The sequence below is a fragment of the Ips typographus genome, linkage group LG2 (genome assembly GCF_016097725.1).
Source record: "Ips typographus isolate SLU linkage group LG2, UJ_Ityp_2.0, whole genome shotgun sequence".
NCBI lineage: Eukaryota > Metazoa > Arthropoda > Insecta > Coleoptera > Curculionidae > Ips > Ips typographus.
Genome location: NC_138423.1, coordinates 18,684,327 through 18,709,182, shown reverse-complemented (window position 1 = coordinate 18,709,182; position 24,856 = coordinate 18,684,327). Strand labels below are relative to the sequence as shown.

At 34.2% G+C, this 24,856-nt stretch overlaps 1 protein-coding gene across 1 annotated transcript; it reads left to right on the top strand.

The window, feature by feature from the left end:
* The first annotated feature begins 22,084 nt into the window (after positions 1-22,084).
* On the top strand, positions 22,085-24,856 carry LOC145724633 (uncharacterized). Its single transcript, XM_081972988.1, has one exon. The coding sequence runs from the start codon at positions 22,085-22,087 to the stop codon at positions 24,854-24,856; it is 2,772 nt and encodes a 923-aa protein (XP_081829114.1).

Here is a 24,856-nt window from a genome sequence, read left to right as displayed (position 1 = left end):
TTCGGGTCGTAAAAACTCAGCTATTGTCTATGACTACTATCAACCATAAGTTTAATACATACCCGATAGATTGTGGAAGTAATAAGCGTAATATTTCACTTATTTTAATTATATTCACGGTCTTTCTTTAATTAGGAACTTTCTCAACGATCAGATTTTTTCTTCTTCTTCTGCTGCGTGTCCATTAATGGATGATTGCAATAACATTTGTCCACTCTTCCTTATTACGTATGGTATGCATTAGTTCTTGCATTGTCCTCAGTCCTGTCCACTGCCTAACGTTGCGGAGCCATGACATCTTTTTCCTGCCTATTCCTCTCTTTCCCTCAATTCAAGGTATGTTGTTTTTGACATTTAATGGTGTCTAACCCACATCTCGAATGTTTCCAGCTTGTTCATAGTTCTCACCTTCAGTGTCCACCCCTCCATGCCATAAAGCAACACTGTCCAGATTTCTTCTTGTGGCTTTCGAGTAATTATCATGAATTTACTTACTTGTCTTCTTGGTGTTGATATTGAAGCCCATGTTCTTACTGCCTTCCCCGACAGTCCCAAGCATATCCCGCAAATATTCCATGTTATCTGCAACTAGAACTGTGTCGTCCGCATAACGAATATTGTTGACCCATACTCCATTCACCTTAGTGGAATAATGCTATTACGATTAGGGATTACCTACAGTGGAATACCAAAAAAATGTTGGAAAATATTAGGGTTGACCAGCATTACACAAAAAGAGCAGCAAACATAATTTCAAGACTTCGTGTAACTTAACGTATCTCTGAGAGAAGACTTGACTGATATTTTTGCTATGAAGTAGTCTTCCTTGGATGTCTGAGCATGTTCCTACAAACTTTTAACATGCAATTCTAGTCTTTTTTTACAAACAATAGGATTCGATTAAACACACATTTATTTTACGTTGAAACAACGTCCTGACTGATGTTTTCACGTCTCTCGTTGACTTTTAGTTGTAGTTGTAGTTGATTTTAAGTTGAATTTACGTTGAACAGAAAATCGTCACCATATAATGACAAAAAACAACGTTACCTAATAATCTTACTTTATAACTAGTTCCTCAATCCTTCATTTACATTAGTAGTGTGATAAGCATTTTTTATAGTCACAAGTGGGAACTATTGCCACGACGAGGTCGTAGATCGAGTTGTGGTGATCACACGAGTCCATTATACATATTTTGCCATACTACACGAGTAATGTACAGTATTTTGTCTACGATATAGTTACACAGAAATTAGTAATTTGTTAATTCTAACTTTGTGTTACATTCTGAGAGAGTTTACTAGTATCACAATCATTGTTTTGTTGTACTCTTACGGTGCTTTATCTTATCACACTAATGCGGCAAAATCAATTTCAATCTTCGCACTAGTTTGGTAAACTCGCAAAAATGAAGTTAAAATAGACCTTACCATGCCAGGCGTAGATCAAAACTAAAATTTAACAGTTACTCAGATGTCCAATTTCTACGTGACTGCAGCGTTTCTTAATCAAAGTTCAGTCAACGTTTGTATGTTACTTTTAAACAGGAATGTAACAATTAAACATTTTATTAGATTTCCACAACTACGTAGCTAATCATCTTTTACAAACGTTTGATTACGTTTGCAAATTGATTCAAAAACGTAGTTTTTACTATATTTTAACGTTTCTACTAAAATCAACATTCACTACGTTGAAGTACATTTGCCAATCAACGTTGCTGTTGCAAATTAATTGGATGTCCAATTTTGATAACACCTTCCTTCCTAACCGGAGAAATTCAGTTTAATAAACATTAATAAAAAGTTCTCAAAAACAGAACTAATTTAAATTTGTGAGATTTTATTATGCAACAAAAACCAACTTAACCGACATTTTGAGCTCGTTGAAATTTCCTTTTTACTGTTTTCCCTTAGCTGAAAGAACCCACATATCATTGGGGAAAAGGAAAAGCAAACATTACGGCAACGGCAGCAAAACTAATTCACAGAAAAACCGTAGATGTATAACGAATAATAAATCAAACGTTTTCTAGGGAGGCCCCACGGATTCCTTCTTCAGATTGATCGGCAGCCTGAAAGAGTTTGTGTGCGAACGTTTTCTGACTGTCAATGAAGGACCCTGTTGTGCAAATAGTAAACGGCAATGAATAAATGGGAGAAGTCAACGGACGATTCAATTATACGCTAGCAACATTAATCAAGAAAACATTTAAATTTTCTCTTTCTTTTGTTTTGTGGAAGAACATAATGAGGTACATATTGGCTGCAATTCACTAGAGAAAGAACTATAGAAGCGTAATTTGAAGTTAGGTATAAACGGTTTTCATTTATTTTTAGAGGGATGTGAGGCTTGTACATAAATTTGCAACTTATTGCACATTTTTTGTTGTAATTTTCGATATTTTTTTCCTTAAATATTACACTTGATAATTGGTAACCAGGAACTAGATGAGTGAGTACCTACTTCTCGTTCGTTGAAATAGCAAAATAATTTTGTTACGAAGAATAGTATTTCATTCAGGCATAACTAAGGTTGTGTGACACGTGGCATGATATGAAAAACGAAGCTTATCGGGGGGGTTACTTTCATTACAAACTGCGGTGAAATCAGAAACTGGACAGTAGTAGGTACTGAGAGAAGTCATGTGCGATGCTGGTGTAATGATCAGCATAGTTGCCTTCCATTTTTTCACATTTCAGAAAAATCAGTAATTTTATTTTTCCTGTCGTGATTCTCATTAAAAATATAAGAGATGTAATATTGAAAATGTACCACTCGTGACTATAAAAATGCTCATACCATACTAGTAATGTAAATAACTATTTGTTCTCTCCCACTCAATAATAAACTATAATGACTTATAATTTCCAACTAACTCTAAACTATTAGGCCCGGTGAAGAATATATATTCTGCAATCTGAGATGCAGAACATGCTATTTGATTAACATTTTTCAGACTAAATTGAATAAAATAGATAAAAACAGGTAACAAATAAAAGTCAATTTTCGTATATTTCCGAAAGACAGTTTCGAGTCTCTGAATGTTGATAAGCGCATTAACGCTGCAGAAAAGTAATTTTTCAGTTGGCATAGATACCTGAACTTTTGCCAAGGAAACGGATTTAGAAAACTGATAGAAAATAGTAAGATTTATTGCTGCAGAAGGTTAATAATTCATGAAAGTAGCCCGAAATCTGATGTGATTTGACTTTCCGGATACTTTTTTCTAATAATTCATGCTCTTCGCATAAATTATGGCGATAGAGGTATTTGGATAGAGTTACTGCGTCACAATTCTGCCAATACTCCTATATTAAACCATTGCCTTGTGTCGGATAACTGCTATTACGTAAAGCGGTCTTTATAGTATAGGTTGATAAATTGTCTTACAGAATGACCATTATTCAGAGTAAACCAAACATTTGCTTAAGTTGGGTCACGTTCGCTATAGTGTGCTTCCAAATGTCGCTAACAATCATTTGATAATGTCATGGTAATTTGCTTAACACAATTGTATTAAGTGTAATTTAGTTAGCTTTAGCATGCGAAATGAATTCCTAGGAGACAACAATTTGTCATTGTGCCTCTGTGAGTTAAATTGTTTAATTATAAAGACAATTGATGCAATTTTCAATTATTATGTTTTTAATTACTTTAAATGGAATGAGATTTAAATATTGGCATAATTTTTTTAGTAAGTATGTAAATTGTTTGTGAACTAACGTAAATGAAGAATTATGGGTAGTATGTTTAATTAAATTTACACTCGTTCTACCTACTCCTATGTCACAAACGTGTCAAAGTTTGTAAATTAAACACTCTAAACCAGAACTTATTAATATTCATATCCTAATAAGCGAGACTATGCACGACTTTAATTCAGAGCAACTTCTTCGTTAATACGACTGACTCTGATACACAGTTATCTAATTATATGAAAATTAAGTCGAGACTTTGTTACGGTAATATATGCACCCCTTTCCTCGTAAATATTCAAAATGGCGGGCATTTCCAAGTGAGCCGCGCTTTTCCGGGTACTCGTGACAACCGGCTATTTAATTTTGGTCTGATGCCTCATTGCCCTAAATAATTGGGGTTCTTGTTTAAGAAACCCCATTATCGCATAGAATAAATCATTCCTGTCTTTTATCAGTGTTGTGGAATTCAGTATGATACAGATTTATTTGGGTTGGGTTTGTGCTCGGATTTTTTTGGGTTATCAGAATTTTTTCATTTAGTTCTTACTCTATTATATCCAGTGTAATGCGGAAGTGAGTAGTAATTAAATGCATTTGTCACTATATTGTCAAACTTGCACGATTTTTTACCTTACTTTGCTTGTCCGTATAAGTACATGATCTTGCACCCCACTAAAATATTTGCTATATCTTTTGTCTTGAAAATAAAGAAAATTGGTGAAAAAAAGAGGTGAAAAAATGTGGATGTGGAGGTAGAAGGGGTAGAAGGTGGGATAAAAGTTGTTTTTTTGTTTTTGGTTGTTGATTGTCGAGAGAGATTTTTAATGAGAGCTGGAAAGTCAATTTTCTAAAAGTCCGAAGAAAATCACAGTATTGAGGATCAGGAGATTTTAGAAAGCTATTTCCTTCCGGATCCGGAGTTACTGGGAGTAATATCCAGTGCTACCAGCCCCAGTTACTGGGAGTAATATCAAGTGCTACCAGCTCTTGTACCAAAATTATTGCACGTTGTCCAGTAAAGCCGATTTCGAAGAGGGTCGGTTCCAGAAGTGGTTGAATTTGTAACCAAGGAGGCCTCCGGGCTGTTATCGAGGAGCAGCCCTCTGCAGTTAGCAAGTTAGATATGTTTAGTTATTTACCGGAAAAATAACTTGGCATCCCTAAAATAGGTTTTTATTCAAATACATATTTTTTTTAAATTTTTTTATTCATTTAAATTTTCTTTATTTACTGCATCAGAATGAATGGCCAAGGTGAATCTGATGCCAGTTATGATAGTATTATCATGCAGGTTGGAAAAGAGGAGGAATTGGATGAATCTCATCTTCAACTTCATGATAATAATAATCATCACACTTTGAAGATAAATAAGCAGAAATTTTCTAAGCCACTAGATTGGATTATTTAGAAAGCAATAAGATGTCTAGATTTTTTTTATTTAAAATTAATGTATTAAACATCCACTCTTGACAGGTTAACACTGCCAAAACATCAATACAATAAGACTTTTGTTCTTTCATCTTTACATACGAAAACAATAAAAATATTTCAACATGTTCTGAATATTTATCAACCCGCCAGTAATAAATTCATATTTACGGTAGAGAATTAACGACTTTGTTGTAGGGGCCTGTTGTAATTTATGGGCGAAATGTTAATTTAATTGTTGCGATGAAATATGACAATTTGTTTAATTTTCAAACATGAAGTGGCCATTAATCGATGTAACAATTTAATTTTGCTGCGTGCCTTAGAATTGGTTAATTCACTATTTTGGTATTCAGGTAAGGAAATTGACGACCAACAGGAAAAGTTTTCGGTTGTATTTATTGCTTTATTAGTTAATAGAATACAGATTGTATTTTAAACAGTTCTCAGGGTGTTCCAATGATGGAGAAAAATGCATTTAGCTGAGAATTTAAGTTAAGTTGTACAGTCAATAATAAATAAATCCGTTGTGATTTCAAATGTAGTAAAATTTTGTTTGCATTTGATTCAATTTAGTTTGCTTCTAGGAGCTATTTATTTAGCAAGGGCACAGGTTGTACAGGGTGTCACAAACTCGATGGTTTTACGGAGTATCTCCAAAACTAGCAAGTCAGAAACACCAACATGGCAAATTGGAATTAGTGGATTCTGATCCTTTAAAATGTCACCAGAAGTTTGAAAACTGTTTTCAGTTGCTTGGATTCTCAAGATTTAACGTACCAACCAGTGTTGTTATGTCTTCAGAAAGCCAATTTCATTGGCTATCTATTGATGTACAAAAGAATATATAGTGTGGATCAAATAAGCGAGTTATTTATGATTGAATGAAACACTGCACTAAAAAAGTGGATCAACTTTGACCTCCTCTTAGGTTAGGTTAGGTTTTACCTATTTTTATTACCTATCCATTGATGTATAAAAGAGCGTACCAAATTGGCGAGTAATTTACGATTGAGTGAAATACGACAGCTTCAAAAAAGTGAAAAAAAGTTGGACAACTTTGACGTCCAACGGTCGAACCAATTACCAAAGTTGTCATATTTTTACAAATCCCATTTTATTGGTTATCCATCGACATATTAATATCCATACATTACGGGTCAAATAAGATAGTTATTCACGATTGAATGAAAGAGTGCATAAAAAGTTTTAAAAGACGTCAATTTGGCAAAACGTGCCACGTGATCTAGAAAACACTTGAATAAAATGGTTGCGTAATGATGAAACAGTCACGTGATTTTTTTCATTTTAAATGACAAAAAAAAGTTAAAATAGGCGCCAAAACGTCAGGAGACACAAAACACACACAGTGTGTGCTTGTGTTAGGTGACTTTGACAAAACAAAAAAGTAAAAAAATTTAGATGAGCCTGAGAAAAAAAAACACGTGGCCTTAGAAAAACTGGTTGGAATAAAACATGTCAAAATGGCAGAAATGTCACGTGATCTTAAAAAAAAGTGGTTAAGTCATAACTAGTCACCACATAACTAACGCTTTCGTCCTAAGGAGCCTCTTTAGGGAGATATTCCCTAAAAATTGTGTCAAAGCACAAAAAAGTGCTGTGACAAAAAGACCCTAAACAAGTAATAAAAAAATGAGGTAACAAGTAATAAAAAAGGTCAAGACTTCATTAGGGCACTTTTGCCTTAAAGAGCCCCCTTTAAGGCAAGTTGGACACTTTTGCTTTTACGTTGTTTTTTAATTTAACTGTAGAGTGTAATATGTATATATGTTAAAAGGTTATTCGACGTTTGCAAAAATATACCGAGTGTCCCATTTAACTAGCTCAAAAACAGGGACAGCTGTGGAAGGTACGACTGCCCCATCGTTGGTTTCACAAAAATCCAGCAAAAATCGCATCGCTCTATCTTTGCTAGTTTTGGAGATACCCAGTAAAACAATCGAACTTGAGACAGAATCTAAGCTGAAGCAAAGGAAGAAATTCAGATACCGCTGAAAAAAGGTGAAAATGTACCTAACTTGAAAAAAACGAAGAAAATTGTAAAAAAGGATCAGTTCCTGGTACTACCTGATAGCAGGAATACTATAAGAAAATTACCTGTATGTACATGATTATTTTGAGAAGAGAAAGGTTACAGCACTTTTCCATTGGGAATTATAAGGCCAAAACTCCGGACTAAAACTGCAAGATTTTTTATGGTTTCTATTAAGATTTATAACACTGCTATGAGTTTTCTTCTTCTTCTAGTTGTGCCTTGTGCATAATCGTATACTTGTGCCATTTGGAGGGTGCCATCTTCTGCTTGGCGGAATAGTGTTGCGGCATCTCTTACTCCGCAGGAGTGTTACTTTCTACCCGGGCCTCTCTTACCTTCTATCTTGCCTTGCAGGATCAACTTTGGAATGGAATTATCTTGCGCCTCTCAGAATATGACCAAGATGCTTTAAGTCTGCAGTAAGACAAATATGTGTGCGACTTTTATGTTTGCCTCATCAAAATTTATTTAACCAACAACAACTTTATTTAAGCGGTGAATCAACCGCCAGCTCACAAGTAAAATTTAAAATTCTAGTCAGTAGTTTTTTGTCATAAAACTTTATCCTTTATTTTTTATAAATGAGTAGCAAAGTGAAAGCAAAAGGTGAAATCACCAACATGAATTATTCAGGGAATCGTAAGCATCTAGATGCAGGGCGAGTAGTATTGAGGAAAATAGAGCTGGTGCGTGAGCTGATGCACCCCTCCGAATTTCTGTTTGCGAAAGCTTAGATGCCGGAAATACCTTAGCGTTATATTGTTTTGACTAGATTTCCTCAGTAGCTTTTAGTTCCAATACAATAGTAGGATTTGTAAATTTCTAACAGAAAGTATCATTGCAAAAATATTATACTAAAAACAATTCATACTTAAAACACTCAAAACAATAAAAATGAATAGCAATCTGTTTTTAGTTTTAATTTGTTTATCCAATTAAAAATTACTTCTGCATTCTAAAAGTAACAGTTTGTCACACGAGGTGAGTTCTCTAGAACTGAGACAATATAATTTATATATCTAATTAAAATCACTGAGATAAACCAACACAATTGCCAATGCGTGTCTCATCACCTTGGTAACACAATTGTCGGCGGCGATTTCAAAGGGGCGGCATGACAGGCCATCGGAAGCATCAGATATATTGCCCCAGGAGATGCCAGTCGACGAAGGTTTGACTGTGGATTACGCTGTCGTATAACAGGAAACTAGTGCTTATCTCCTTTAAGCCTAATATTAAAGAAAAAGAAAACCAAATCGAAAACATTTGTTAAAGTATTCTATGCCTGCCAAATAAGGCATTTTACCTTAGTTAAGATGACACTTCTTCTGAGCTAATTGAAATTAGAGTTCATTATTAAGATAGGAAGTTTTGCTTTGAATCAACTTACCTAATGTTGTCAAACGATTTATTTGTAGTTGTTTTTTCTGTACCTCATGCTGATTTTCAGAAACCAAAAGTCTCACATTTTCTTGTTAAGAGGCACCAGTTTTTAAGACTGATTGTCGATCTCAAGTAAGTACAGGGTGCTGCATTTTCGATGGTTTTACTGGGTACAGAGAAAACGGTCTTCTTCTATTCGGTTCTTTTGTTTCAAAGATACGGGGGGCTTTTGAAAATTGGTCATTTTGGAACCTCCTCTGTATTTCATTTACTATTAAAGTTAGCAAAAAAGGAAAAACGGTTTCCGGTAGAAGTTTTGACGTAGAATCCAATCGCGTAGTCAGTTTTTGTCTATTACGTTTAATTTCTGACTTTCTATATAGTTTTAGTTCATTTAATTCTGTTGATTTTTACTTTTTCAACGGTGTATTAAAACATATAAGTTTGTAAACGTTAATCTTGGAAATTAGAAAAAAAGCGTTTCCTTAACAAAAAAGTGCTAAATATTATGTATAAAAATACCCACAGTTGAAACAAAATTTGGCTATGTTCATATTAACATGTTACATGTCGTTTATAAACAGTTTTTTCAACTTCTACCTTAAAAATAGTAGAAAATAGAAATGGCCTTTTCTTATTAAAGTGACGGTAGAACTGTTTGTGACTTAGATTTTTAATAAGATTTATATATATAAGATTTATTAAAAATATTGAATTTTCTGATGTGTTTATTTTATTTCCGATTTTGTTTGATATTTTAGATATTGGCCTTTTTTTAGCTTAGCAAAGGTCTTTTTTTTAAATAACAGGATTAAGCTCTACAAACTTATATGTTGTAATACACCGTTGAAAGGTAAAAATCAACAGAATTAAATGACGTAAAAATATATAGGATGTTCCATTTAAAAAAATGTAGCTTACTGTCATATGTCAGAAACTAAAGTTTTAAGTAGAAAAAAACTGACTACGCCCCTAACCGTTCTTCCTTTTTTGATAACTTTAAGAGCAACTGAAATACAGAAGAGATTCAAAAATTACTAATTTTCGAAAACCCCCCGTATCTTTGAAACAAAAGAAGTTTGCGCCGCCCACTTTTCGCCTGTCATCTCAGCTCAGAAAAAGAGATCAGAACACGTATGCTACTTTTTTTCTATCTATTACCGTTTTCTCTGTACCCCGTAAAACCATCGAAAATGCAGCGCCCTGTACAGATGTGCAGTTTTATCTCCTAATTGGATAAATGGATATTTTTAAATTTCCTCACTTGTATTATTACTGGCACACCTACCTTAGGATTTCTAATTTAGATTTGCTGGGCTATTGGGCCTAGTTGTTTTATTCTTTCTATTCAGTTTAAAATAAAAAAGTCATTGTGAATATATGATTTTTCTCGATCTAGCTATAGCAAACCATTCGTTTGTTCCTCTCCCAAGCTTGCTATCTACCGGAACGTAATAATAACACAGACCAAAGTGCATAGAGAAACCCAATTCCTAGTTCCATTCAGTTACTTAACCATGGAAATAAAAACGAAAACGGAAATTTTATTTTCTGACAAAGCGCTCGCATTTCTTCGATTCTGTTCAACGGAACGGACGGCTTTTACAATGAATCAAATGGAAACGGGGAAATTTCCAATATCCTGAATGTACGCCCCTTCGATGCACGCAAAGGATTCGTCTCCCTTTGCTGGTTAATCCTTTAGGATCTTGTTGAATATCTTTTCGTCCCCTCGCGAGACCTTTTCGTATTTGCCTTATTCCGCATTTTACACCGAAAGAAAAAAAAGTAAGATTATCGCCAGTTGAAAAAAAACATTTTTAGCAAGTGGGTTTTTCTTAGGTTTTTTAATTTCTGTTCGGTTTAAGTCAGTCAGATGTCAGTCAAGTCTGTCAAGTTTCATAACCTTGCATTTAAATAATAGGCGACTAACGAATCAATCATACTAATTTTGTTGAACACAAAGATATAAAATTCCTATTTTTTTCAGTGTATCCAATTTGCCTACACAGCAAATAGCGACGGAGAAGCAGTTTGCAATTTGGGGAAAGGAAAGATAAAAGGATCTCCGACCTGAATTATTGCCAGACATTTCAGCTTTTTATTAGAATTTTTCCAGCAAAAGTTATTGCATATACCGTTTTCTTATATATTTCCAAAGATAATCGATTCCTTTTCATTCCTTACTTATAAAATTGAAAACATTTGGCAGATACTAAAGACACTCAAACAACAACGGCGTTTTTTAAGACGTGTTATAATTGAAAATCTAATTTAACTAACAATACTGTGTAAGGCAAAGCAATGTATTGAGTATGGTGAGAATTCCATTCAGCATCTCACCACAAAGCACTCGAACGAAATTTGAGAATGGCAGTGAACGGGTCTAAAATATCATTCAATTATGGGCAAAATTGAAAATCAGCTCTTCCGTAAAATGGAAAAGAACTGAATCAAGCCCTCGGAATTCGCGAAACAGCGAATAAGATTATTTTAAGCCCCCCTGCCGGGCTTTTATAGGAGACAATATCAATTAATTTTGATCGCGAAGCCTGAAAACTCTGTTCCTCCAGAATTTAAAAATCAATTGTTGGGGTTCTTTTCAGATGGGTTTTTTTTCGTTTAAGATTACTGAATGCATGTTGCAAATAAAAACGTAAACTAATCTAGGACGATGAATATATTGCGGTGTCTGGTCTCCCACGATAATTTTGCTTGGTGTTTTGGTAACGCTAGTAATAATAGCAATTCTATTAACATAACAGTGGGAACCAAAAGGCGGTAACCGCAAAGCTATTGTTTCTGTTTCTAGTGTATTGTAGGTGGGAATGGTAAAGACTCTGTTTTATGCAGGCCTTGCTGCATTGAATACAAAACAATTTATAGGAAGCAGAACAAAGTATTTTTAATTAATTTTCATTCTTAAAATTCTAGTTTTTCTAAATTTTTGACTAAATTTGGGACACCTTATACATGTGTTTTCCTCTATGAACGGTTAATGCTGATCATACCATTTTGATGTCCTATTAGATAATATGTATATCTATGATCTGTAGCACATTTTAGCACTTAAACTGAAAACTTTTCTTTTGCAAAAAAACCATTTCAGCAATCATCAAAACCTGAAGAATTCCATTTTTATTAGACTTGCTTACAGTGGTTATTTGTTTTACGCTAAAATTTCTTCTGCATACTAAACAACATCAACAGCAAATTAGGTACTATGTGTCGAAAATACTTGATTTACTTGTAAACGAGTTAAATTTGCAATTTTAAGCCTGAAAATTCTACGGACGTGCCTTGTCTTGCACTTTTTTAGACTCTTTAAAGTAAATGAAACTTATGAGTTGTTAAATTGCTTATTTCATATGAATAAGATACAAAAAAGTCACAATTATAATATTTCCATTTACTCTTATTGTAAAAAATTTGGATTCCTTATTCGATTTCTACAAGAAACCCATAGCCTTTTTGCAACATCCCCCTTTAAGGGGACATAATCCAAATCGACACTAACACCCTAGACCAAAGATTCGAGCAAATTGATATAAGATAAAAGTTCGCCAAACTTATCTAAATGCACCCCGTTAGGCAACTCACCCCCTGCTATTTTTGTATCGAATTAAGTAGGTGGTGCAGGGAGATAAGGGCATGTCTTTTAATTGGATTATTATGTTTGCGGCGGTAACTGCGTAAATCCAAAGTGTTATCTTTTGGGGTGCCTTGGGGCGTTTAGGGACTGCATTTAGAGTACGGGTAGATCAAGATCTTATAATATACATTTGATCCGCCTTAAACCATACGCGTGTTACGATAACCACAACCGTTCAGACAATATTACGTTAACAGCCAAACGTATTTTTTAACCACATAAAGCAGACTGATTGAGAATAGTAAAAGCAGATGATACATATTACACGTTTCACAACTCGTTTCCTTTTCAGAATCTCCGTAACTTCCCCGGGGCCCACAAAGCATTAAGATGAAATACCGTCATCCCCAAACATTCGAGACTCGTTTTCATATGACTGGTAAAATTTCATTCGTCTGATCTCTACCTGCAAATCTGCGAGTTTGTTTACCTTTTCAATATGTGGAGTGAGCTTTAGTCTGCCTTCAGCATATGCATATAGAAAATTAGGTAGGTTTTCCTGCGATACGGTTTCCAAGGCAGTAATTGAATTTGACAAACACGAGAAATTGTTGGAAGAAACATGAGGGAATTTTAAACTACGAGAGCAATAAGTTAGTTAACCAAATTGGACCTGTTATATTTTAGATGTTCACCATATCAAATGCACCGGACCAGGTGTACATCTGTACACCATTCATTTTTAGATAATCTTTTTAAAAATAATGTTACAATGGCGCTCTTCTTAAGCAAAAAACAAAGACCTTTTTAGGCAAACACTTGAAACGAACCTAACCTACACTACACAAAGATGTAAAAGCGGTAATTTTCAGGTCGGAAAATTTCTATTTTTGGAAATTTACCGAAAAATTACTTCATGCTTAAATGAAAATTTTCCTTTATAGGGACTTTCACACTTGTCATGCATTCTAATGAGATAATTTAAGAAATCTAAGCGCCATTTGCACCGTCGTACTTTAGGCATAGCTTAAGTTAAGTGTGGTTTAGAGTGTGACTTTTTTCATCTGTACTGTCACAGTCTGACCAACACTTAAATTAAGCTCGGCTTACAAAACGACGGTGCAAACGGGGGTAAATGATTAAAAGTACTTACATTAAACTTTATTTGGATTGTTGTACAATTAATTAAAAAACGAATTATTTTTGAATTTTCACATTTTCCAATTTTTGCGGAAAATTACCGGAAATTTTCTGAAAAATGTTGTATACCTAACCTAACACTTTTCAAAATAGTAGGAATTTTTGAAAAAATATTACTTATAAATTTATCACTCCTGGACAACACATTTCCGGAATAAAAGCTTTAATCTTTCGGTAGCGTGACATTTCTACTATATATGGGTTACAAGGTGATCAAAAGACAATTTTAACGTTTGGTTTTCACAAATTGATATATTGAATCACCCTGTAACTGTCAAAATAACAGAGTTATGGGGTGTCACAGTAAAAACTGTCAAAATCAAACAAATCAATTTTAACAGTAAATAACTCTGTTATTTGACGTTTTAGGTAAAAACGCTATACAGGGTGGCCAAAAGAGAATTTTAAAGGCTACAAATTGGTATATTGCACCACCCTATAATTGTCAAAATAACCAAGTTGACAATAAACTGGAGTAGTTTACCAAATATGAATCTTGTAGATATTTGCATATACTTTATTCCTAGATAATCCATCAGTACACAGGGTGTCCCAAATTTGAGCAACAATCCAAACTTTTATTCGATTTTTGGAATCTACGTCAAATCCTAGGCCTACTTGATGTAAAATGTTTGTATCGATAATCTATTGTTTTTGCTCTAGGAGCCTTACTCACCCTCCTCGAAAGCAGAAATTTCCAATTTGAGCGAAATTTTGGTGCACTTTTCCAGAAAATCGTCCATAACTCGCTTATTTGAAACACTCTGTACAAACACACCGTATAACAAAAGAAAGCTAATGAACGGGGCTATCACGTGACGTTGAGAGGGCAAGGCTAAGTTTAGCCGCTAGAGGCCGTCAAATGTGACTCTCGTTTTTTGCAGTTTTTGCTCAATATCTCAGGAACGTTTCAGGTTAGAGGTCTGAAGTTTTTACCACAAATGCAACTTTTACCTTCTATACACTTTTTTGGTACTATGCACTGTTTTACCATGAAAAGTTAAAAACTAGAATTGTCAAGAATTTTCACCTTCTGATTTTTTTGAGATTTTTTTTTATTTTCAACATTAACTTTTTTTATTTTCAACTGCTTAAATACCTTCAGGTTAATAGTACAAAAATTACTAAATACCTTCAAGTTAATAGTACAAAAATGTAAAAAACAAATTATTTTTGAATTTTCAGATTTCCCAATTTTTCCGGAAAATTACCGAAAATTTCTGAAAAAATTTCTATAAACTTAATTTTCCGGAAATTTTACATCCCTGATTACAAGGCATTCTAAGTCGGAACAACAGGTTTAAAAAAAAATAAAGCAAAACAATTCAATTAGAAATTATTAGTTAATTTTTAGATTGACACACACGCAACATACTACAGAGTGATTGGTTATATTTTACTCAATAGCTAACTCCGTTAATTCTCGGTCAATTTAAATTAGTAAAGTTATTTGCTGACAGAATTTTTTGCCAGAGTCTGATGGCCTAAAATATGATGATTTTAAATGTTGTGTGTTATTCAATCCGAAAATGTTTTTTTATTTCAAATACACTGTGTCCATAATATGGGAGAAAAGGAACTAAGGGAATCTGGAAAACAGTTAGAGATACAGATTTGGTTCAAATGGAAGAAAAGCTCCGTAATCATGGCATTTCAAAAAATGAGGATGATGGTTCCGCAAAGACAAAACGTTGGAATAAAAAACTGATAAATTTACTTTAAAAAGCTTTAAAAGTTTCCAAGAAGAAGTGTCATTATTTTAAGTCTGATAATGTGATTTTATTGAGACCATTCTTAATTATCCATATCTTCTTATATTTAATTCAATCTGTATCTCTAACCGTTTTTAAGATCAGGTCCTCCTTATCCGGATATGCAAAGTGTTCCAAATCAAATTTCATGACAGTGCAGCAAAAAATTGTTTTGTTACTGACCTACAGAGTGCTAAATTTTGAAACCAGATTTGACATTTTGTTACTGAGTTCCAGGTACCTACAACCTGAATCAAAATTTGCTGCAGGTAATACAACTTGCATTGCACCATCCCGGAATTGTCAATTTAATAAAACTTCCTCTAAATATTTAAGTCGTATGTAGTATTCTAGTTGACTATACGTTTTCGGGCGATAAAACATCCATGGATTATGCATTTGGTTGGTGGTAGCGTGGCGACGGTAATCTTGTGAGTTCTGCAAATTAAACTATTTCGTATTCCAACCACAGCCCTTACCGCAAATGTGCCTGTTTTGTGCGAGCAACTCTCCAGTCTCCAGTCGCTCGATAAATCTTTCGCAGAATCCACCGCTAAAATGTCCGAAGCATTGTGGGAGTACAAAGAACGTGAAACGTGAAACAAGGTGCAATCCTCGTAGACTTAAAAATCTCTCTAGCATTAATCACTGCCATATTGCAGCATATTTTTAATTTTTACTCCCAAAACAGCTGAACCCATTAATGAGGATAAAACCAATCACTACATGTTTACGCCAAAATAAAACAACTTTTTTTGGCTTTGCACGTAAAACTTGAGAAGGATGTGTAAGGTAAAATTTGTTAGAAAATAACAAAGTAAAAACATCCTTACTTCATATCAGTTACATTTTTCAAAACTACAATTTTTTACCATTAGTTAGTTTTTCTCTCCATTAAAGGGTATTTTACATATTATTAAAACCTTCACAACTTTTAAATTATCCAAGACAAGTTCTGTCTGTGCTGAATAATAAATTCTACTCCCACGCTTATGATGGATTAACATTTTCCTAAACGTTTAGTTCATTTATCACCTAAGTAAAGGGTATTTTCTCGAAAACGTGTACAATTCCAGCCACGTAAAATCCTAGTTTAGTATACAAACACTCTAGATTTCATATGTATTGCATGTTAGAAGAAAAATGCCGCTCTTCAATTTTCAGCTACAGAATATTTTCGAATTGTATATACAGGGTTTTTCAATGAAAAGTAGCCACCCTGAATACCTTCCAAAATAATTTCTCTGTTAAAAAATGCTAAGACACGTCAACAAAGATTGCAAGGGGGACATCTTTTTACGTAGGATTTGAATTTCTGCCATCAGCCCCTTTGCCGCCATAGCCACCCCCACTAAGTTTTCAAATGGCACCATACCCTGTGTGGCACATCGTTGGAAAGGGTATTTCATAAGAAATTAGTTATTTCAACTATTTCAAAAAATAAAAAATACGTTTTGTGTTTATTTTTTGTTAACTGCAGAAATAATAGCAAATAGCGGTTATCATTTAATTAATGGCTCAAAATAACCTCCGTTAACTTCCATACAATAATACAAGAGACTTTGGAAGAGTTCGCGAATATTTGTGAGGACTTGCGGTGTCAGTTGTCGGCATTCATGTATTATTCTCTGCCTGAGGTCTGCAATAGTGGCCGGCTGTGTTGCATCATAGACTTTAAATTTTAAATGCCCCCATAGAAAAAAGTCCAACGGAGTGAGGTCGGGTGATCTCGCAGGCCATCCCATGGGACCACGTCTACCAATCCATCTTCCAGGAAATCGATTGTTCAGATATTCTCGAACGGGAAGTGAATAGTGTGGAGGTGCACCGTCTTGTTGGAAAATTAGTTGATTTTCAAATAAATTTTCATCATTTTCTAGTAGCTCTGTTATGGTCGGAACAGTGGTGGCAAGAAGCTCAAGATAAGTAGCGCCATTCAAATTACCGTCAATAAAAAACGGACCAACGATGTGGTCTCCTAAAATACCTGCCTAAACATTAAGTTTTTCTGGATATTAGGTATGGGTTTCCCTAAACCAATGTGGATTCGTGTATGACCAATATCTACAGTTATGCCTGTTCACTTCTGCATTCAAAAAAAAACATACACTCATCACTGAAGCAAATATTGTACAACAAGTTCACGTTGTTTGTCAGATTAGTAGACATAATTTCACAAAATTGTAGTCTTCTATCATAGTCATCTTCGTTTAATTCCTGAACCAATTTTACCTTGTATGGATAAAAATTGTGTTTTTTTTAAATTCTTCATACACTGCTTGTCGAAACACCCGATGCATAGGAAATTTGATTTAAAGAATGATTATTATCCATTGCAACCTGTCCCAAAACAGCAACTTCAATTGGTTCATTAATAATTTGTCTTTCAGGTTGATGTTTTTTGTTTGGCACTGAAGCAGTTTTCATGAATTTTTGCATCAACTTTAAGACATATTGATGACCAATTAATTTATCTGGATAGAACGTACAATTTCTATTCTTTCGGCAGTCGTGTAAACCATATTGACAATGTTCCTTCAAAACGAACTTACAAGTTGACCGACTGAGGCAAAAACATGGAATGGAAAACAGGTATTCGGTAGTGTTATCAGCAGTTTGACCAAAATAACAAAAAAAGTTTTTATTTTTTTTGGTCTCAATTCAAAGCAAATGTACAAATAAAATAGTGCAATTAATTCCTTATGAAATACCCTTTCCAACGATGTGCCACACAGGGTATGGTGCCATTAGTGGGGGTGGCTAGGGCGGCAAAGGGGCTGATGGCAGAAATTCAAATCCTACGTAAAAAGATGTCCCCCTTGCAATCTTTGTTGACGTGTCTTATTTTGGAAGATTTTCAGGGTGGCTACTTTTCATTGAAAAACCCTGTATAATAGGCACTCTAAAACGAAAAAAGACACTATCTTGGAACAATTAAAGAAAAAATGTTTATATTAAACAGGAAAGGAGATAGCGTAGCAATCGGTGTTACTCACAATAAGTGACGGAGATTTATGTTGTGGCGCCTGCTACATACTTTTGTTACTCAACACTACATAATTTACTCACTGTCATCGAATCGTTTACGAATATTTATCGACTAAACGTAGGTAGAGCCTAACAATCGCGTCCATGCACTATATAACCTGACAGCAATTTTTTAACGAGCAAATTTAACACAGGCCAAATAGATCCGGTAGGCGTAAAATGTATTGTAAATTTCCCTGTTTTATTTTTGCTTAATACCCCGATTGTGTTTATGAGAGACTCGTTGTCCCATAAACATTTCAAAATTAAAAAGTGTCATATACTACAAGAGTTGAACCTTTGTAAGCCTATTATTAAATTCGCTGTTTTGCATTTGGCATGGACAACAAAGAATCCTTTGTAAAATACCAGGTACCTTTGCATGCGTGTAGGCCGTTAATTGACTTCGCTAATGTTACTTCGCATCTTTCAATGCTTTTGCAAGCCGGATAAAAGCATGCCAAGATGTTATCTCAAAAGACTCATTTTCATCTCCGAATTTATTATGAGCTTCAACAGGAAAAAAAATTTAAAAGCTCATCAACCCAACACTGGCTTAACAAAACAGATGAATTTAAGTTAAATTTGCAAATAGTAAGCAAAATTAGAGATTATTTATAGCTGAAAAAAATTTCTTTTTACAAAAAAGCGAGTTTGACTATGGTTTTCGAGATTTTCATGTAGACAATCGAATTTAGGACACAATATGAAGCAAAATCATTTAATATAATGTCAACCAAGTGTATTTTAAGATAATGATAAACTGAAACGTTTTTCAAACATGAACGACCATCGAAACTATCAATTATATTTTAATAAGCGGATACATAATAAAGCGACTCAGATTCGCATCAAAGACTATACCATTTGGCATATTTCCAAGAAAGGTGCTCTGTTTATTGAATATAAATAATGGGTTCGCTGTTTACACTCTGCTGGATTCGGTCCATATTTGGTAATGCAGCTTACTCACCAAAAGAGAAAAAATCGCCCGGACCGTTTTAATGCATTTTAAATTAGATTTATTAAATCATGATGTACAGTAGAGATTTAAGATTTGAAATGGAAATTCGTGACCAAACGGCCGGACAAACGTTTATTATTTATGAGTCTCCAAACCTGGAGAGTTGCAGTTAGTTTGATGTAGCCGCATTGTCTGAAAAATAATTAGTCTGTATAAGCATAACATGAAGCATACTGTGCACACTGCCTAAAACTTGAAAAATGTAATGTTTTCTCTTTCTTCGTGCCACCAATGTAAAGAGTAATAAACTTTATTTATTGTTAGTCATTTTCACACACATAACAAGTGGAAATATTGTCAAAAATTAAAAATGGGGTATGCAAAATACCAATAAACCATAATTAGGTAATAATCCAATTTTACTTCAAAACAAATTAATTCTACACATTTTGTTTATTTAGAAACATATTTCCAAATGATATATTTGAAATAAGCATCCACATAGTAAGGGTTTAAATAGATACCTATATATAGATAATAGATAGGTTTATATAGATAAGAGTAGAGTCCGGGTTGCCAGGAATTTTGCTTTTTGTTAATAATAAAAGCAATCAACCTTTGACATCTAATGTGAACGATTTATGCAAAAACACGTCATTTTGACAGATTTTGTAATTGCTTTTTTATTTTTTTTTGTGCTTATTCACTGCTATTTTTGTATGGTTTAACTAGTTTTTTTACAAAACAAGCTTTTCAAGTTTAATAAACTAATAACTGCTTTGACAAAAAATTGTTATATTGAGATATTGAAAGCTTCTGAACGACAAAAACATGTTGCAAAATGTATAAGTATCAATTTACAAATTTAAACTGACCAAAAAATTTCCAAATGCTCCTGAAGTAGTCTAAAAAAATGTAAAAACATTCTAAAACACTATAAAACCTCTAAACTGCCTTGCAAAGCTTACAAAGCAGCCTAGAAGCTTCTGAAAGCTTCCAAATGCTTTTCAATTTATCTAGAAGCTCTCAAAAGCCGTATGTTTCTAAAGCAGTTTAACAGCTTCCAAAAGTTTCTAAAACCGTCTACAAGGTTCAAATGCCTTAAAGGCAGTCCAGAACCTTAAAGACTGTCCAAACACCTTCCAAATGCTCCTAAAGTAGTCTAAAAAGGAAGTCGAAAGGTTCCAAAAGCATTAAGTACAGTCTAAAAGTTTCCGTATGCTTCTAAAGTAGTTTAACAGTTTTCAAAAGTTTCTAAAACCGTCTACAAGGTGGTTTCAAATGCGTTAAAGGCAGTCCAGAACCTTCAAGGTTCTTTAAACTGTTCAAACAATTCCCAAGTGCTCCTAAAGTAGTTTAAAAAGATTTCAAAACACTACAGAAACTCCAAAATGCTTCTCAAGCAGTCTAAAGCCTTCCAAAACAGTCTAGAAGCTTCCAAAAGCTTTTAAAACACTCTAAAGGCTTCCAAACAAACTTCAACTCGTCTAGAAGCTATTCAAAAATTCCAAGGCAGTCTAAAAGCTTCTGTATGCTTTTATAGCAGTTTCAAAGCTTCCAAAAGTTTAAATTCACATGTCTTAAAAGCAATCCAGAAGCAAACTTCAAAATGCTTCTAAAGCAGTCGGAAGTCTTTCAAAACCGTCTAGAAGCTTCCAAAAGCATTTAAAACAGTCTAAAAGCTTCCGTATGCTTCTAAAGCAGTTTAACAGCTTTCAAAAGTTTCTAAAACCGTCTACAAGGTGGTTTCAAATGCCTTAAAGGCAGCTTAGAACCTTCAAGGCTGTTTAAACTGTCCAAATACCTTCCAAATGCTCTTAAAGTAGTCTAAAAAGATTTTAAAACACTACAGAAACTCCAAAATGCTTCTCAAGCAGTCTAAAGTCTTCCAAAACAGTCTAGAAGCTTCCAAAAGCTTTTAGAACACTCTAAAGGCTTATAAACAAACTTCCACCAGTCTAGAAGCTGTTCAAAAATTTCAAGGCAGTCTAAAAGCTTCCGTATGCTTCTAGAGCAGTTTCAAAGCTTCCAAAAGTTCAAATTCACATGTTTTAAAAGCAATCCACAACCTTCAATGCTCCTAAAGTAGCCTACGAAGATTTCAAAACCCTACAGAAACTCCAAAATGCTTCTAAAGCAGCCGGAAGTCTTTAAAAATAGTCTATAAACTTCCAAAATCATTTAAAACATTCTAAAAGATTCCAAATACCTTTAAACTAGTCTAGAAGCTTCCAGAAGATATTAAAGCAGTTTAGAAGCTTCCAAAAAATTTTGTGAACCGTGTAAGAGATTCCAAATGCCTCTAAAAAACAGAAGAAAATACAAGAGAAAAAAATACAGAAGAAACTTGGGGAGAACTATGAGGTTGATCAACCGAAAAAGAATGATCATAGGATTAAGGTAGTTGGAGTGACTGAGAGTGAGTATGAGGAAGACCTTATTATGAGTGTGATTAAACAAAACGAATTACAAGAAAACATTAAAGACTTTAAGTTAAAAATATTGCGGAAATCAAACGTTTTAAATAAAAGATTTAATATAATTTTCGAGGTAGACTCTAGTTCTTATAACTTGCTTATTAATAAAGAAATAATAAATATTGGTTGGAGTCGATGTAGGGTTTTTAACGATTATGGTATAGTACGTTGTTATAACTGCAATAAATATGGACATCTTCAGAAGGATTGTAAAAATAAAATAATGTGCGCTAAGTGTTCTGGCGATCATGATACAAAGCAGTGCATGGACGAATCAGATAATTGTAAATGTGTAAACTGTATTGATTCAAATGATAAATTTAAAATGAACCTTGATATTAATCATCCCGCTTGGGACTATGCAAATTGCGAAACTTATAAACGAATAGAAAAAATTCGAAGAAATAAATTTTTGCAATAGCAATTAAATAAAAATATAGATCTAAATTCGAGCATTTTGTATTTGAATTGTCAGGGATATTTAAATAATAAAGATGACTTAATGTTACTGATAAATGATTCTAGGCCATTGATGATATTTTTATCTGAGACTCATGTGACGGATGACGTAGAGTTGGTAGAATTGAAGGTGGATGGCTATGGTATTGAGCAGTGTGTATCTGATAACAAGAGGACGGGGGGAGTCATGGCTCTAATCAGAAGAGACATCAAATATAAAGTCAATACAGTTAAGTGTGTTAGTAATTATGTGTGGTTGCTGTCAGTAGAGTTTTCTGTATCGCGAATTAAATATCTTTGTACCGTTTTGTATCATCCACCCCAAAATTGCAATGCTCAGTTTGTCGATTTCTTTAACGAATATCTTGATAGCGTTAATGAGTTTTCTGGTATTAATGTCATAATGGGGGATTTTAATTTTGATATATCAAAACCTTCATTTTATGGAGACAAAATTCTGTCATATATATATTCAAATGGATTTTCACAGGTTGTAGATAGTCCGACGCGCATTACTAACGTAAGTAAAACGCTAATCGATTATGTGGTAACAAATGATAAGAATCTAGCGGTATCAGTACATCATACACCCAGAATCGGTGATCATAGTATCTTGTCCGTCCAGCTTGGACACCGGGCATCAAATGAATGCAAAGATTTAATTGTTTATCGTAGATCAATGAAGGGTTATGATGCTGATCAATGGCGGAATTATCTTTTGGATGCTGAATGGACAAATGATAGTGGAGACGTAAATGTGTTGGCAAATATTTTTGTAGATAGCATTTGTGATGTTTTGAATGTTATGTGTCCAAAACAAAAATTTGTGTTTAAAGATAAATATTTGAACAAAGCGTGGATAACACCTGACATTAAACAAAATATGCGAGTGAAGGATGAATTGTACATTAGAGCGGTTCGAGAAAATAACGAAGATGCATGGCGGGAATTTAAGATGATGCGTAATTTCATTGTAAGTCAAATTAGATCGGAAAAGGATGGACATTTTAGGAACATTATTGATGACAATAAATACAACCCACGTGAAATGTGGAAACAATTAAAAACTTTATTACCGAAAAAGAACTCTTCAGATCCGGACGAAATAATCTTTGAATCTGCTAAAACTAACGACGACTCGCTTATAGCGGAGGAATTCAATAGGTACTTTATAAGAAGCATAGAAGATATAATCAGTGGTGTTCCTAAGTGTAATGTCGGGGATCAAACCTTATCTTATTTTCACGAACTTAAGTCTACATTCTCCAAGTTTGATAAAATTTCCATGAATGATTTGAAACGAATATTGAAGGATATGAATGATGTGGGTGGAGGAGTGAATGGCATATCTAAGAAGATTTTGTGTGACGTCTGTGGTGTGGCTGCTAACCGTTTGTTAGATGTTGTAAATGCGTCTCTTGCGAGTGGTGTCTTTCCGGATTCATGGAAGGAGTCCATGGTGATTCCTGTCCCCAAAGTGCAAGGTACAAAGCTTTTTAACGAATTTAGACCAATAAATACCGTTGAAGTCTACGAAAAGGTTTTGGAACTGGCTGTAAAAGAACAATTGCATAAGCATTGTACAGAAAATAATATTTTGATTGCGAATCAGTCAGGTTTTCGGAGTCACCACTCGTGTGAGTCTGTTGTTGTCAGTATTTGTAGTGAGTTTGTGAAGTCGATGGATGGGGGTGGTTTTGTGTTGGCGGTGTTTTTGGACCTTAAGAGGGCATTCGAGACAGTTGATAGGGGCATATTATTGAGGCGTTTGAGCAGCATGGGCATTGGGGGTAATGTTTTGAAGTGGTTTCAGTCGTACTTGCACGATCGACGACAGAGAGTTAAATACAAAGACTGTGTATCAGAATCTTTGCGGGTGCAACACGGAGTGCCACAGGGAACTGTTCTGGGTCCCCTGCTTTTCCTCCTATACATAAATGACATGGTTAAGGTAGTGAAAATGTGTAAGGTCGAGCTGTTTGCTGACGACACTATGATCTACTTTGTGGGAAGGGACATAATCCGGATGCAGGAGATTGTCAATAGAGATCTGAATAACTTGTTTGACTGGTTGTGCAATAATAAACTCTCCTTGAATGCATCAAAGTCCGGATTTTGTCTTTTTGGGAGGAGGGGCAGACTCAGTGGTGTCGATGTGAACAGCATTAATATTAACATTGATAATCAAAGAATTAAACATGAAGTTCAAATAAAATATTTGGGAGTCATTTTGGACTCAGAACTCAATTTCCATGCCCATGCTGATTATATAACTAGGAAGTTCTCCAGGAAAGTAAATTTTATAGCGAGAGTTGGCAAGCACTTGTCGTTTTACACAAAGAAGCTTTTGTATAATAGTATAGCGGAGCCACACCTTCAGTTCTGTGCCACACTGCTTTATAGTCTACCGGCTTATAAAATTGAACAACTGCAAAAAATCCAGAATAGAGCCATGAGAACCATTTTAAAATATGACAGGTACGCGCATATTGCGACTATGCTTAGAGTTTTGGATATGTTGACCGTGAGGCAGAAGATTCTGTTTAATGTTTACGTATTTGTGTTTAAGATTAAAAACAAACTGTTGCCATCCTACATATGCGATAGGGTCAAGTTTTTTGGTGACGTACATAATTATCAAACTAGACACTGTAATGATTTCATACTACTCGAAAAGTGCAATAGCAGTCAAATGTTGAATACAGTATTATTTAAGGGTTTGCACGATTTTAATGGACTACCGACTCATATCAAAAATACTAAAAAACTTGAAACTTTTAAAGTATTAATGCGAAACTTTTTGAAGGTGGACTAA